The sequence below is a fragment of the Capronia coronata genome (genome assembly GCF_000585585.1).
Source record: "Capronia coronata CBS 617.96 chromosome Unknown acBCG-supercont1.8, whole genome shotgun sequence".
Lineage (NCBI taxonomy): Eukaryota > Fungi > Ascomycota > Eurotiomycetes > Chaetothyriales > Herpotrichiellaceae > Capronia > Capronia coronata.
In genome coordinates, this window is record NW_006912900.1 from 667,925 (window position 1) to 683,098 (window position 15,174).

A 15,174-nucleotide genomic window follows, 5' to 3' on the forward strand; every position below is an offset into this window, starting at 1 on the left:
ATCGTGGGCATACGAAGTACTGCGCTTGCAACAGTTCATCTCCAAGATTCGTGGAAGAGTATTTGGAAAACAATCCTCCCACCTAGACTCGGCACGTTTAACTGTGCACACTCAAGCTCCTCCGCCTCCTAAGTCACGATGCAGCGTGCACCGTTCCCTCCACCGCAAAAGTCCCCCGAACTATTCCACCCCCGACCGCAACACATCTCACAAGTTCCCAACCTACGATCACCTCCGCCGCCCGTGTCTCAGCACAGTGCACAACCACCGCAAGTGAACAGCTATGGCAATCCTTACCAGTCATCGCCCGCTGCTGGCAGTGGAGGAGGCGGGTTCGGGCCTTCCTTCAACTTCATGAACGATCCAGCGGCGCAGATGGGATTCCAGGTCGGACAGACGGCGATGAAGGCCGGACAAGAGTATGTGGAACAAAATGTACGTCGCGCCGCCTATATCATGTGTTGTGATCCGCTCGGAGCGCAATGCTAGAGTCTACATGTCATGTCGAAGTATCTACTGACAACCGCTCCTGTACAGCTGAACCGCTATATCTCGGTGTCTGCCTTGAAGCACTATTTCAACGTCTCCAATTCTTACGTCCTGCGGAAACTCCTCCTCGTTCTATTTCCCTGGCGGCACAAACCCTGGACCCGACAACAAGCTCGAATGACTACTTCCTCGACCGCCGCGGACGGCACGATGGCCCAGCAGACACACTCGTTCAGATATCTCCCTCCACGCGATGATCTCAATTCTCCGGACATGTACATCCCTATCATGGCGCTAATAACATACATCCTTCTCTCCACCGTTCTCGCCGGGATCAGAGGATCTTTCCACCCCGAACTGCTCGGTAGCATAACCAGCACTGCAATCGCGGTAGTTGTGTTCGAGATCATTGTCCTCAAACTCGCCATGTATATGCTGAGCATCACCAACGACTCTCAACTACTCGACTTGGTCGCGTACTCGGGCTACAAGTTCGTGGGCGTGATCGTGACACTATTCGTCAGCGAGGTCCTCACTGGAGGCAAAGGGACGAACAACTGGGTAGGCTGGACATTGTTCTTGTACACGTGGTATGCGAACGCTTTCTTCCTGGTAAGTGATCCTCTGTGGTATGTGCGACGCTTGGAGTAGGGCTTACAGTTTGTTATGCAGCTCCGGTCCCTCAAATATGTTCTCCTTCCGGACAGCTCCTCGGACCCTGCAGCCATGACCGGCGGGGGTTCGTACACGATAGCGCGTGCACAAAAGAATCGCCGCACCTATTTTCTGGCCCTGTATGCATTTCTCGTCCAAATGCTGTTCATGTGGATCCTTAGCCGGGAGGAGGCTGCCGTCAAGACTGTTGCAAACAAAATCAGTGGGCCGAAGGCTTAGCATCCCTCAAGTTGTTCCCATTCATGCAATGCGCTGCATAGGGTACCATGATGTTCTTAATGCGCAGTGATACCTCTCTCAACACGGGAGGGCGACGAACATTGTACGGCAGACACGACAACTCCAGTAAGGAGACTCGAGGTGTGGATAGCTTCCGAAACATATGTCTCCACTTCATACGGTCATGTTTTTGTTGGTATACAGCTCCGACGGAATTCAATACTGTATCGAAACATCGAATCCCTCAGGCAAGCAGCTCCAACTTCAACGATCTTGGAGGTGATGCATCCAGCGACACTGTCATGCTCCGTATTCCACGTCTTCTCCTGGATTACAGTCATCCAAGCGGCTTGCAATAGACCTCGTGTTGCCGCTTCCTTTCCTCAGCAGCGATCGCAACCCCCCGAACGAAGCCAGTCACTTCCATGGACTTCGACCGCGCTTGTGAACGTATGTCTAATCACACTTTTACCACAGCTCAACGAGCCGAGATCAGGGTCTTTTGAACAACACCGCTGATGTATGGATGGGGAAAATACCGCGCTTTTTGGGGCAAACAACTCTTATCGTGGTTTCCCTGGGGTTCTGCCCGGCAGTGAACGGGAAACCCTTACCACGGTCACAAGGTTTCGCTCAAAACTGGTCAAAGACAGCAAACACTCCAGGGTGGACTGGACGCTAGGGTCTTCTCTTGCGAGCTATCAGGGGTCTAGAGAGAACAGCAATTGAGCCTGATGGGGAAGGGAAGATGGGTCTTCACTGGGAACCTACGGGCTGGCTGGCTGGCTGGCCAGACGTATCAAGACTGGCACAAGGCCTGAGCCGACAGCACGTTGATCAAGACTTGAGGCCAATGGAGAGCGGATGCCGAGAACAAAATGATACTACTCGAGTGAACACTCACTACCTATGGTGTCCGTTCCCGTGCTATTGCACTGATGGATGAGTACTGAGACTGCTCCTCGGAGAAGATCAGTCCTTGTTTCGATCTGGCAGATTAATAACGATTCAAAAAGTCGCCCGAGAATATTTGCACAAAACCATACAAACGTAGCGAGTGACAATGATGTGATCAGGCCAGTTTAGAGCCTTTTCCATTTCTGGGAATATGCTCCCAGAATCGAGACGGTCCAATACTTCGAATCTGGCCACTTATACTACTCCACATAACGCCAGAAATTTGTAGTATCAGGCCTCGATGTGGTAAGACGAGAATAATGAACAGGTTTCACTTCACATCGACTCTACCTAAGTACGGAAGTGACTACCACAAGTTCACAACCAGTACCTAGCTGCCCTTACCCTTACCCTTACTCCAGGCGCCAACAGCTAGAAGACCGTCACTGGGTGCAGTAGTCTGTATACTAAATGAGACGGCATTATGGTCGATAACCTTGAACCGTGTCATCAGCGCCTCTCTCTCTCTCTCTGTGTGTGTGCTGTAGAAACAAGTGGAGACCTATTTCCACATCGGGCAATAGGTCTTCCCGGATCCACCCACTCATAAGTCAGGGATCCCAGCCTTGCCTTGCCTTGCCTGCAGGTGGTCTTGTGGCAAAGGCATCCTACGTAGCATCCATTACTCATCCCCCCTTTACTCAAGGTAGTAGGCCTTTTTCTCTTTCTCTTCCTTTTTACTTACTGACTTGGCCTGCCTTGGGTAGTTGGACAAGTCTAACCTGTTGTTCTCTCTCTTTGTGACGAATCCCTAGCTTGTGATATCAGAATCTTACGGCTAGGATGGTTGGTGCCCTACGCCCTACCGTGTTCGATGACATAAGATGCTGAGGTGGGTAGGGTATGATCCGAGACAAAAGGTCCAGCTCATTCCTATTCCCGCTCGGAAGTCGGCTCCGTAACCAGAGTAAACTATTCGTGGGTGTGGTGATATCAGAAATAGGTGATTCAATACTGTGTGTGAGATGGTGGCTCACTTGCTGTTCTCACTCTTTCGCCATCCCTGCATGGCACGGCACGGCACGGCCAGGCCAGGAGAACGTAGCATCCGGATGTATCGATACCCTCTGCGTCCTGCCTGCTTCGAATCAATGAATCACAATTCCCCCGTTGTAGGTCCTCATACACCGTGTGCTCCTGGGGTCAAGAATGAAAACAGCGGACTGGTCTCCAGGCTGCCTATAACGAAAAGAGTGTTGGAAAAAAGAATGTCAAAGTGCACAGATCCCAGAACCCAGCGTGGCCGGCAATACATTGTCGACCATCAAATTCAATGTCCTTGGCACACAAGCCGAGAGCCAGTCTCTGCTGTTGAATGGCCTGTCGAGTTCTGTCCCACGTTTATAGAATCTGGAGGATGGTATCGTCTTCTTCGAGTGAAGAGTCCAGATTCGAGAGAGAGATGACAGCAGCCCCCCCTTGTTCCTCATGCCAGGGTTCTGGTCGAGACTCGAGTGGACCGCAGCCACAACCGTGGGGTAAAATTTGGCGAAAAGTAGGCCTGCTGTTTCTTGTTTCGATCTCGACAAAGTCTGAGCATTGCCGCAGTTCGCGACATGCGCTGCACTCACGCGCCAGTCGTACTAGGCGGCTTATCCCAGTGGCGGAGCATCTGCCTGAGCGCTCGAGTCCATTCCACCACACAAGCATTGACGAGCCGGTCGGACTCGGCCTGGGTCGGCCTCTTTCCTCCCCAAGTACTAGCCTTGAATGCCAGAGCGCGTGCATGTTTCGTCAGAAGGTTTCTGGAGACAAAGATAAAATAAAAGTCGTCAGCGGCGTCCAAAGTTAGCCTGTACGGGAAAAATGGTGCTGGTGTTCCATTTCTTCATGCTTACTCTTTCTCGATTTTGACCAGAACTAGCCAGCAGTAGTTCCAGCTGCGGACGCTGCCTGGATCGCGCACCACCAGGGCCTTCGCTTCGTCCAGACACTCGGAACTGAAAGGATAAGTCTTGGACAGTCCGCGAAGCTCGTTCAGGAGATTGTTGGAGTTAACGTAGTGGGCCCACGCGGCCGTCATGGGCTCCGTCACTTCGGCGGAATCCATGTATGCAAAGACCTTCTCGATGCGGCGGAGTTCCGTGATGGTGTTGACTTTATGGGTCCGCAGTGAGTGGATCAGCTGGTCCTTGTCATTCTGCCCAGGTCCGTCAGCCTTGGGTGTTATCCGCGTTGGAGGGTGTGCGAAGGGAGTAAAGAATGCTCGGTCTCCATGCAGAAGCGCAGAAAGACGAAAGAGAAAAAGGGACTAAAAACGAATGGTGGAAGTGAAGGGTAACAACAAAACACCGCACACATAGGAGATTTTACAAAGATGAAACCTGGACTGACTTGGCTCATGGCTCGAGGATCCGCGGGCGTGCCAGGGGAAACAAGCTGGTATTGCTGTGGCCGAGTGCTATTGACCGTGGGCGGTCCGGGGGCAGGATAACGAGACATCGAATGTTCGCGAAATGATTCGCGACTGTAAAATGGATCTGCTCTGCTGGCAGTTTCGATTGTCCACGCAATGCACCAACTCGTGATGAGTCTGTGGGGATGGAAAAGATATATTTGACAGAAGTCCAGCAGCCTGACCTGGGACCGTCGAGGTCTCCCTTTGGGCGTCCAGCTCGGACCTGTAACTTCTTGATATTCGGTTGTCCAGTATGCCTTTCCCTGCAGATCGTTCATGCACAGTGGTGTGAAGCAGCAACAACAAAGGCCAAATCAGGATATCTTTGCCCCTTGAGTCATCCGTGGTGATATAATGCGCTATATCGAGCAGAGAAACCCAACACAGAACGAAAACAAATCGCCACCCAAGGAGAAGATACAAAATTAGTCAGGTTGCAACAACGACATGATAAGTCTAAGGAATCGACAAAGAAATGGAAGTGAGAAGCTCGAACCGAATAGAGACAACGAAGTAAAGGGAATGACACAAGCTGACACATTGATCTCGTCAAGTTATGATCTTTATGGCAATGGTGTTCCGAGCAAGATGGCGGTTTCGGTAATGTTTTCCATGGACAAGTAGATCTGCAAGTCGACAAGGTAGAATTGATTACCAGTTGCGCTGTCTCCTGCTGCCTATTCAATCCTCCGCGCCCTGCGCCAGACAGTCGTCATCCGGAGGCTTGCTGGTATCGTTCCCGAGCGTCTAAATCCATAGCAGTGGACATAATCAACCGCCGAACCTCACCTTTAGGCCATCAACGGGTCTTTGTCGTCATATCAGCAATGGTTCGAGGATTTGACCACGTGCCGAGAGCCAAGATCTGACGGAGACCTGGTCCAGGACCATGACAACAGGGAAGTAGGGGGCCCGGTGAACCCGAGTAGCGAGAAAGTGAAAGCAATGCTGATGATGCTCGAACCAAAGCCACAAACGCCAAAGTAGGCAACAGTCGAGTCGTCACTAGGCCCGAGTTGACAGAGCGTGGCGGATTATGTCAAGTGTGGTAGCATGCCGTAAGAACGAGGGTAACGAACGTTCATGCGCCGGACCAGAATCTTGGATCCAGCGGAATCGGCACCCAGCATACCGACAGATTGATGTGATGGCAGTGGGATCTTGGAGCCAGCCAGCCAGATGGGCCTGTTTGCCACTCTGAGACCAGCACTTGTTGATGCTTTATGCTCGTTTCGGCATACGAGGTCGAGTAAACCACGGCCTGGCTTACTAAGTGCAGAGGCTGACCAGGTCGAGGCTAGCCTTGTTCGATCTGGTCGCTTGCTCTCAGCCTCCCGGATTCTGACTGAGGCAGTGTTGCTGTTCCATTGACACAACCAGACCATCGCTCTCCATCGCTCTTCTCCCGCAACCTGTCGTTCTCGGTTTGTGCTCTCGGACGTAGTATTCTGCATTGCTGTAGCCGTCTGTCTGACCCTAAGCCCTGCCCGAGTGATCCGATGCTGTAGCCAAAGCCAAAGAGCTGACGATCAGCCACCGTTTCCACCTTCGTGACTGTAAGATGTCAGATTGCCGACCAAAATTGCTCAGATATCCGCAGTCTTGCCCAGGAGTAGGCCAATAATGCCGTGTTACAGTCGCAGCAGGCAAGGCCCGAAATAGAATCTGATTCGATGCCACCAAACGGGCTTGTCTCCGAACCACATAAAGAGGAGCTGCTCTAAGCATTGAGCGACTGTGGACATGATCCGAGGTTCACGGCCGGCCTTTTGGAACATTTTTCGGCGGATTGTTAAGCGGCGCCGCCGAGGCGCAAAGCCTCTGGTAGAATGTTGGATGGTGGTTACGTCTAATTGAGGCTCATTCTCACCATAGTCAAGTCGCAGCTCTCGGCCAAGCCTTGTGGCTGTCATCTTGGTCCTCCAGGTCGTTGTCGATAGTCTCGATTCGCCAGATGGTTGGAAGCCAAATGACCTCCCGTGGAGCCAGTGTTGTGCCCGTATGGCTCTCCGCCTGGCGACCCTGTAGACCAAGGCTCAGACGCCGACATATAGGGCTGAGATGAGCCACTTCCACTCTGGTTGGTATGGCTCCCGCCTGGTGAACCGTAGGAACCCTGATAAACATTTGTCCCAGCACTCAACCCGGCAGACGGACTGCTCCTCCCGCTCCCTCCTCCCTGCAAACGGGCGCGAAGCCGGTCACGAGATCCCAGCGCACCTGGATTGGCTGTTGGATTCGTCTGATAGCTCCCAGCCCTCTGACTAGGGAGAGGTCGGGCTCCAATGCCAGAGCCATTAAACGACGCCGTTTGACTGCTGCCACTGGACTGGGACCTTCCAGAGTCGTGATTTCGCAAGGCCTGCGGTGTTATGCGAGCGGCTCTAAGACTTTGAGGGGCAGGCGCGGCTGCTGGAACGGATGCCGTATCCCAAAGGTCGGAAAGGCCGCCTGCTCGTCCTCCGGAAGAACCTCTTGAATGGGTTTCCTGACCACCGTGTTGCGGGTCATACGCGTTGTTATACTGCCCATAGGATCCTTGTGGTTGAGGAGGGGCTGCCACAGGCTTTTTTGGGTCGGGTGGAAGCCATTCAGGAAAGGGCAGGCCTTTTTCCGTGTAATAGGCTCGTAGGACATTTGAGATATGGGAGCAATCTTCATTGTCTGGATCATCTTCCTCCGAGTCTTTCGTCAAGGCCTTTCGCAGGGTTGCTATGCGTGATGAGAAAGTGCTCGACCACGTTGAAGTGGCATTAGGAGTCGAAGCTTGGGACGAGGGTGCGCCGGCGGTATGAGAGGTGAAGTAGGATAGATAGGAAGCCATGGCTTTGCGGGTGAAAGGTCGTGAGAGAGGTAGAGTATTTGTTTATAATGGGAGCTGGACCTACTTGGTAGAGCAAGCCTACCTGGAGTAGTAGTCTCGCCAACTAGCACGGACGGATAAAACCTGTCCAAGTGTAAATGAGGCTGTCACCTGTTGCCTTGAAACGCAGTCCGTCATATCGGCCAAGGTGTGGTAAATCTGCTCGCAGCTCACCCCGGATGCGGTGCAGGGTGATGCCGCCCTGTACTCACCCCCGGCTCGCGCGAGCCGGGGTGAGCGATCACCCGTGTCTCACCAAGGTTGGGGGCAAACGGTCTAGCGCCTGGGCACCGGCTGTGCAGCGGCAACCCTGCTTGCCTCGGGTAGAGAAGTTCTGATTGGCTTGGTCGTTGAGGAAAGACAGTTCCATCGAGTCACGAAATCCATCCAATGACTTCGTAAGAAGGCTCAAAAGCAGCGCTAGCGAGACTTCTTGCGAGGGCTGATGTGATTCGGCCTGGGGCGGTTGGTGAGTGTGGCTCTGCCTATCACTCAGAAGCATGTTCAAGTCCACGCTGAATATATTGAGCAGTCCCTTCGCCGCGTTCAACGCCGCTTTCGTCTGCTTCAGATCTCCTAGGGATATTGCTCTTGTCGGTTTACCGTTTCCCTCGTCTCAGCTTGGGGTTATCTAATAGCGGATCCTCTTCGTACTGATCACCTCACGGACCTCGCATAGAGGACGAGCTCAGCCATCCACGATCTCCTCGTATCAATCCGAGCCGTCGATCCGACCGATGCTCCCTCTTTTCCTCCTCCATCTCGTCTAACCCTAGCCCTCCGAATCAGTGCGCCTCTACCTTGCCCACCTTGTCGACCACTAGCAGTGGCCACGACTAGCATAGATGCACTACCTCTACGCCAGAGTCGACTGTCGAGGAGAGCTGGCACTGCTTAGATAGCTCAGATTGCCAGTATGCCATACCATAGTCCAGTGCTGTGGAAGGCGCTTCATCTTTGATCCAATGGCAGAAATGACTCACACAGGAAGCTGCGCATAAGTGTGACAGTCGGATCAAGGATGTGCACAACTGGGGATCCTTATTTGGCGCGTGACTAAATATGACTTGTACGGCAGGGTTGGTTATAAAGTCGTCGCCAAGCTCGAATTCTGCCTTGCCGGAAGAATGGTGGACTCGCAAACTTGCGGGCTGAGGACAGGGTGTTGAGATCTAGTGTTGGAGCCCCAGGAGACAGAACACGGGCATTTCCTCCCTACTCTCAGCCAATGCGGTTGCCTCGAACTGTGATGCAGAAGAGAGGAATGGTCCCAGTGTATGCCAAACCACAGTGAAGATGCAAGAGATTGAGCAAGGAGATCCTCCCGGGTGGTTGGACATACCTGCACCAGCGACCATGGCAGCGACTCGCTTTCCGTGGCTCAGAGCCTTCAGTGCGTCTCGGGTCAAGATTGAGTATAAGGTCGATTATCTCGTGCTCAGAGGAGGTAGAGGCAAAGCATTATCGGCGAGTACGCATCGCCCGGAGCCACCGTCGTTCAGACTGCTGACGACAAGCACAGCTTAATTGTCCATCCTCCCGAAGACAGCTTCTGCCAACTTCGCCCAGACTCACTCTGTCTCCCACATGTTCATCATGAGTAGCGAAGACCCTATATGGCGTGGAAAGAACGAATCCAAACTCAGAATTCCGCAATATATTATTTGACATCCGAGTCTCCATCCTGTCCTTGCCTTCCCATATGCGCTTCGCCTAGCTTAGCAGAACACTAGATTAGTTCTTCGTTCTATTCTGCCTGTCTCAGCTTCTTGGGAAGCGAAAGAGGAGGGGCTCCTTATTACGGAGCCGTACCCGTAACTCTGGTATATTTGCAGCCAGTCCGGAAGTAAACGGAATTTTTGGTCTGGAACTGAATCAGCTTATGTCCTTTAACGCCACTGCCTTACGACTGGGTATAGCAATGTTCCACCAAACTGGGCTGTATGTGACTTGCAATGGCTGTTCGACGCGAACAAATCTGGCGGGGCAGTAGCACCAGCTAAAAGAATTCCACAAGATCTGCGATGTTGCTATAAGAGAAGCAGAACATACGCGCTTCGAAAACAGTAATTAGTCGCTATTTTTACATATCACTCGTCGAGATCGAGGTCATCCCACTTTTGTAACAAGTACTCCAGACCAGTGTCGTCAAGACCTCCTGTTGCACCATTTGACTGGTCCAGGTCCATCTCGTCCTCCTTTAGTTCTGCCAGTAGCTCCTTGCATCCCTTCGGCAGTGCAAGCTGACATGTCCGATCATAACGCCGGCGTTTTGAGCCCGGATATGGAGGAGCAGAGTGCCGCCTGAATATGAGTCAACACCATTCGAGAGACAAAGAGCCAAAAGATCTACCTTTCACGGGCAGGTCTCTCAGAGCATCGGACAGGCTCTCTTCGTTAACGTTGCCGTCCGAGTCGACAAGGTGGCTAAGGCTGCTAACCATCTAAAGGATCGAGTCAATAACGCCGTTTTGGTCCTCTATAACCAACTTCTTGAATTCCTGAAGTGTGTTAACAGTGGTCTCCATCAATAATTTCTCATAGTCTAGATTGGAGTCATCCTCGCTGGGAAGTTTAGATGGGAGGAAGATATGGTGAATCAAGTATTCGATCTCGGTCCTTTGCCGTCCGTTCATCGACCGTGTCACCATTTTGGCAGATACTTGGACGAAACGATCTATTGAACTTGTCAGAAGCCGAAGTCGACAGCAAGGAGAGAACTCGTCAGCGAAGGCCACTAGGCAATAGATTCAGCGCGGCAGTCCAGTCGGCGAGTCTGGTAGCAGAGACTTTCCAGCAATTCCGACTCAAAATGGCCTCTGCTCTGTTTCTTATGGACCGGAATACGGTGTGGAAGATGCCGCTAATCAGTCGATTGTTAGCTGGCTCGTAGCTAGACGCTCTAGAACTACCAGGACGCAACAGTGCCAGCGGGCGAGAAAGAGGTATACACCAATTGGAACGAGCTGGTGACGTTTAGATGCACAAGTATCTGCGGATATGACAAATGTTCGCATTGAGATGCACGTTTTCGGGTGGCACTGGTTGAGAGTAATAGGTCTTAAAGACTCTCGTCGAAGAGCGTTGGCCCGCACCGTATCGGGCGAAGAAGCGCGTAGCAGACAAGTTCTTGACAGTGTTGGCAATCCTCACCGCTCATCTGCGTGTAGAGACTTATCGGAGATTCGACCAGGATGTCCATTGCGATCATCTGCGGAAGCCAGGAAACCATCACACCCAGGAAGTACTGTGGTCGATCTCTGTGGACATGTCCAACACGAAGGCGGGCCCGGCCACCTGCAAGCATGGCCAGTCATTTGCGCGGGACATATATTGGATTGTGATCAACCGATCCCATTGAGAGACACCACAGTGGAATGCTGTGGTCTGGCTGTCCGACTTCTGGAGTAGATGATATATGGGCCAGTTGCGGGTCCTCAGTGGTTTGCACCATGCACGAGAGTGACCTCTACGATGCTTACGGAGCTACCCAGATTGAACTACCGGCGACAAAACCAATGCCATCTAGAGGGTTCGATTGTTACGCAATCGCCCACGCCGCGACATGACACACCCCAGATCCGATCCTGGCGCGATAGCATCTCAGATTTAGGTGCTGTTGTCCCTGATTCGGTGGAGAAGGGGAGGTGGCGGTTGTAAGTCGGCATCGCACGAAGGGGTTTTCCGTATCAACGTTCCCAGAAAGCGCAAGGATTTCCGTCGAAAAATCAGACATGGCGCAACGAGAAGCAGTTGAGCTCGTCCAACGAGACAGCTCAGCCGACGAGACAGCCCAACCTCAAGGCGGCGTTGATCGAGGACTTAGGACATAAAGGGTCTTGTCACGAGGAGTTTGACGCGCAGATGGAATCAAAGATTTGGGGTGACAGAGCTTCGGCATACTTTCCTTACAGGGCAAGGCATTCCTTTCCGAATTCACGCGTGCAAATCAGAACCTACAAGATTCCTCCCAACATGATCAATCATTCAACTGCTTGTTCTTCAGGCCGAGGTTACTCAATCATGTTGGTGACCTCTATGGGCTCATGTGATGAAACTCGAATGAAATTGTACTGTGGAATCTACAACGGCGACAGGGATCTTGTTTTCCATTTCGACATCGATCGTAAGAATGATACTCTTCAGACATTCGGCATGCTGTATTGGCTTTTGTCGAATCACAGGTTGCCATCTGTCGCTTTTGGGTGTCTTTGAGATGAGTTACGGCCCGGCCCGCATAGTCGAATGCAGTGCTTTTGAGAAGCCACAAAGACAGCGTCAAATAACTCCTAGGCACGCGCCAACCGTCGAGAGCGTGTTTGCGCCTCGCTTAGACTGGCGCCATAGATCTCCGAGTAATCCGGGACTAGGTAGTTACCGAAGCCGTCTAGGCCACGGTCGGCACTCTTAGATCACCACTATACCAAGAATTCAACCAATTATTTCCTGAGTTTACGCTGCCACTCCCGATCCTGCTCTCAGTGACCAGTTATGCCTTAGGCAACGCCCGTAATTACGTAATTACCCGAAAGCGCCTTCGTAACTACAGAAAGCTTTAGAAGCTGTAGGAAGTTTTTCCTCACGCTCAAAAGTAACTTGGACTGCCGACATCTCCGACATCTCCGACATATCACAACCTCAGAGTCCTCCATTTCTTGCATAGTTGTTACCGGATTCCTTCACATAGATAGACGTTTGACATGGCCGACATGCTCAAGGCAGCAGGCAATGCAGCCATTGCGGCAAAGAACTTTGACAAAGCTGTGTAAGTACTCGTTGCATCAGTCTTAGAACATCTCCTGCGTGGCTACACGACGGGAAACAACGCTTTAGCCTGGATGCTGACTATATACAAGAGAGAAATTCACACAAGCTATTGCGATCGAACCTACCAACCACATTCTGTATTCGAATCGGTCAGCCGCATACGCTTGGAAAAAGGACTATGAAAATGCGTTGAAGGACGCAATTAAAGTTACAGAGATCAAGCCAGGCTGGGTGAAAGGATGGGGTCGAAAGGCTGCTGCAATGCACGGTATGGAAGATCTCATTGGTGCTGGCTGGGCATATAAAGAGGGAATCAAGCGGGACCCCAATATTGCTCAACAATATAGGCCGATTATTGCAGCAATCGACCGCACAATTGAAGACGCAGCTAGGGCTCCCATGGAAAAGTTGTTCCGTGATCCCCAGTTGATGCAAAAGTTGGCCGCCAATCCTAATACCAGCAAATTCCTAGCCGACCCATCATTCATGGCTAAGCTTCAGCAGCTTCAAGAGAATCCACGGTTATCTCGTATGGACTTTTTCATGGAACCGCCAACTTTAACAGTGATGATAGTCTTGATGGGATTCGAGCCAAAGGCACCAGAGCCGGAACCAGAGGACTAGGAGGCGCTCGCGCTACGGAAAGCTAAAGAGGAAGCTGAGGCGGAGAAGCAGCTTGGTACTGAGTGCCTATGAGTCCAACCTCTGTCGAGCTCTTGTAGTATAAGCAGGACTTCAAAACCTGCTCCAATTCAGATCGCCCTTGATATCTTCGGCGGCTTGAACTTTACTATATTGTCTATAAAACTTTATCGTCAGAACTTTATCTTTGGAAACCTAGTATCTAGAGATATAAATCGACAGCCTAACAGGACCTTGAGACTTCTCTCTGAAGTCCTAGTTATACCAAAGAATTAAATCCCGGTAATACTATGCTCCGAGGCGCCATTGTCTCCACAGCATACCATCTACAGTTTACTATCGGATAGATGGTACCATCTTTCGAAGAGTGGCCAGTTCCGGAATGGTACCAGCTCGTCAATTTTACCAGCTTCTGAATGGCACTCACCTCTCGAATAGTGCAGCTTCTAAATGACACTAGCTCCTAAGATAGCTGGACCACCTCGCTTAATTGATCATCCTGGATGCAACTCGGCTCGGCTCTCCATGACTCCCACCGGAATCATCACGACAGCAACCCAAGTCGGATTCCATTTTCCATCCGGCGTAGAAGGGAGCTGGAGACGTGTCACCGGCTCCAGAACAGGAGAACGCTAGGCGGGATTCGAGGACGTCAGGTTGCAGCAAAGTGGCGTGATCCCGTCACAGCTGTAGAATTGGAGGGGCGTATGAGATAATGAGGGCTGAGGAGGGCTGAGGACAACGGCGAATCGAGGACAGGACAGATAGAAGAGCGGAGTCCACGAGACGAGACCAGGGCTTTGTCCGGGTCACCAGAGACAAGAGCCCGCGGCGTGCTGCTAGCGCCATACGTGGTGGCGGCCAGGCAGCAGTCCAGGCGGTCGTGCCAGGGAGCGCTCGGGAAGTTGGCGAGGGCGAAGAAGTTGGAAGGGATGGAGGAAGTGGTGAAAGAACGATGGACAAAACGGCGAGGGATCCAGGTACTTTATAGAAGGGCGGGTTGATGGGGTCGGATGAAAAGCGGCGAGGAAGCCGACGGCCGGGCGCTATACCCGGACCGGCTAGGCTTTACCCCGAACGGGGAGCGCCAACCCACAACGGGGCAGGTTCGACCCGACCTCGACAATCGGGTGTCTTTGCACCAGGACGAAGATTATTTTAAATTATAACTATTGAGAGTCCAGATGATGTGGAGAACTGCAGATCGGATTCTTCCGAGAGGTTGAAATGTATATCGGGTGGTATGGCATCGATTGCCGAGCAAAGCCTTTTGAAGTGAGCCGGCATCCAGATATCATAGACACTCTTGGTAAACTTGTATGCCGTCCATTTCTCTTTGCCATCCAATTCAGTAAAGTCGAAAGTACGAATCGGATGACGGTAGAACGTGGTCTTTTTGTCCTCAATCACAGGATAATGGCCATAAATCCGAACCGATCGGTGATCGTATGAGATGGAAAAGGCGAGAATCTGTCGATGGAGCTCTTTCTCGCGTGTGACGAGTCGGAACAATTCCACGACTCCTCGAACAGCGAGTGTCATGCTGTGTGCGTTCTGTCGATCTGCCACGTCGAGTGCGGCCGCGCCGCACTTCACCTCGCTCGAGAAGAAGGGAAAGTACATGTACCATGTCCCCATGAAGAAGGAGTTATCGGTGAGGTCGCCAACGAATGGCTGAAGTTTCTGATGTTGGGTTTCGGTGAACGCTTCTCGTCGGAACCCCACGGAGTAGTCTGGTTGCGGGCGAGGTTTTGTTAATGGAATGGAGTTGTTCCAGCCTTCATTTACGCTTTCGACCAAGAGTCGACAATGTTGATTTCCACGTATGGCCAGGACTTCTGCTGACGGGACAATTAAAAGTGAGATATCTCGAATCACTCTAGCCTCGTTCTTGTTTCTTGTTGTTTCGCAAGTCTCTTCAAAATACTCGTCGGGTCCGACTATAGACTTAGATTGACCACACCGGTCCTATCTAACATGGTGGAAGGGAGCGTGCCTATATATATTTCCTCCGTCCAATGAGCGTCGTGCTCTGTTGCCTCTGTTGCTCTGTTCCTCAGAGAACTGCAGAGCACAGAGCAATCACGTGACCCTGTTTTGCCCCTCTTCGAGCAGTCTGGTCTCGTGACCTTTTCGGCTTTCCTGCCTTTCCTTGTCGAGATTC

General features: G+C 51.8%; 5 protein-coding genes across 5 annotated transcripts; 2 read left to right on the plus strand and 3 right to left on the minus strand.

Annotated features, from left to right (window-relative positions):
• Positions 1 to 138: 138 nt before the first annotated feature.
• Positions 139 to 1,383, plus strand: A1O1_08490 (uncharacterized protein; the record flags this gene model as incomplete). The annotated part of the gene is made up of 3 exons (XM_007729350.1): positions 139 to 435; positions 538 to 1,101; positions 1,162 to 1,383. 3 exons carry the CDS (start codon positions 139 to 141, stop codon positions 1,381 to 1,383), a joined length of 1,083 nt encoding a protein of 360 aa, XP_007727540.1.
• Positions 1,384 to 3,907: 2,524 nt separating this feature from the next.
• Positions 3,908 to 4,390, minus strand: A1O1_08491 (uncharacterized protein; the record flags this gene model as incomplete). Its single annotated transcript, XM_007729351.1, has 2 exons — positions 3,908 to 4,085; positions 4,179 to 4,390. The coding sequence occupies 2 exons, from the start codon at positions 4,388 to 4,390 to the stop codon at positions 3,908 to 3,910; spliced, it is 390 nt and encodes a 129-aa protein (XP_007727541.1).
• A 2,257-nt stretch (positions 4,391 to 6,647) lies between these two features.
• A1O1_08492 (uncharacterized protein) lies at positions 6,648 to 7,562 on the minus strand (the record flags this gene model as incomplete). The annotated part of the gene is made up of 1 exon (XM_007729352.1): positions 6,648 to 7,562. One exon carries the CDS (start codon positions 7,560 to 7,562, stop codon positions 6,648 to 6,650), a length of 915 nt encoding a protein of 304 aa, XP_007727542.1.
• A 4,739-nt stretch (positions 7,563 to 12,301) lies between these two features.
• On the plus strand, positions 12,302 to 12,992 carry A1O1_08493 (stress-induced-phosphoprotein 1; the record flags this gene model as incomplete). Its single annotated transcript, XM_007729353.1, has 2 exons — positions 12,302 to 12,366; positions 12,458 to 12,992. The coding sequence occupies 2 exons, from the start codon at positions 12,302 to 12,304 to the stop codon at positions 12,990 to 12,992; spliced, it is 600 nt and encodes a 199-aa protein (XP_007727543.1).
• Positions 12,993 to 14,168: 1,176 nt separating this feature from the next.
• A1O1_08494 (uncharacterized protein) lies at positions 14,169 to 14,648 on the minus strand (the record flags this gene model as incomplete). Its single annotated transcript, XM_007729354.1, has 1 exon — positions 14,169 to 14,648. The coding sequence occupies one exon, from the start codon at positions 14,646 to 14,648 to the stop codon at positions 14,169 to 14,171; it is 480 nt and encodes a 159-aa protein (XP_007727544.1).
• Positions 14,649 to 15,174: the final 526 nt, after the last annotated feature.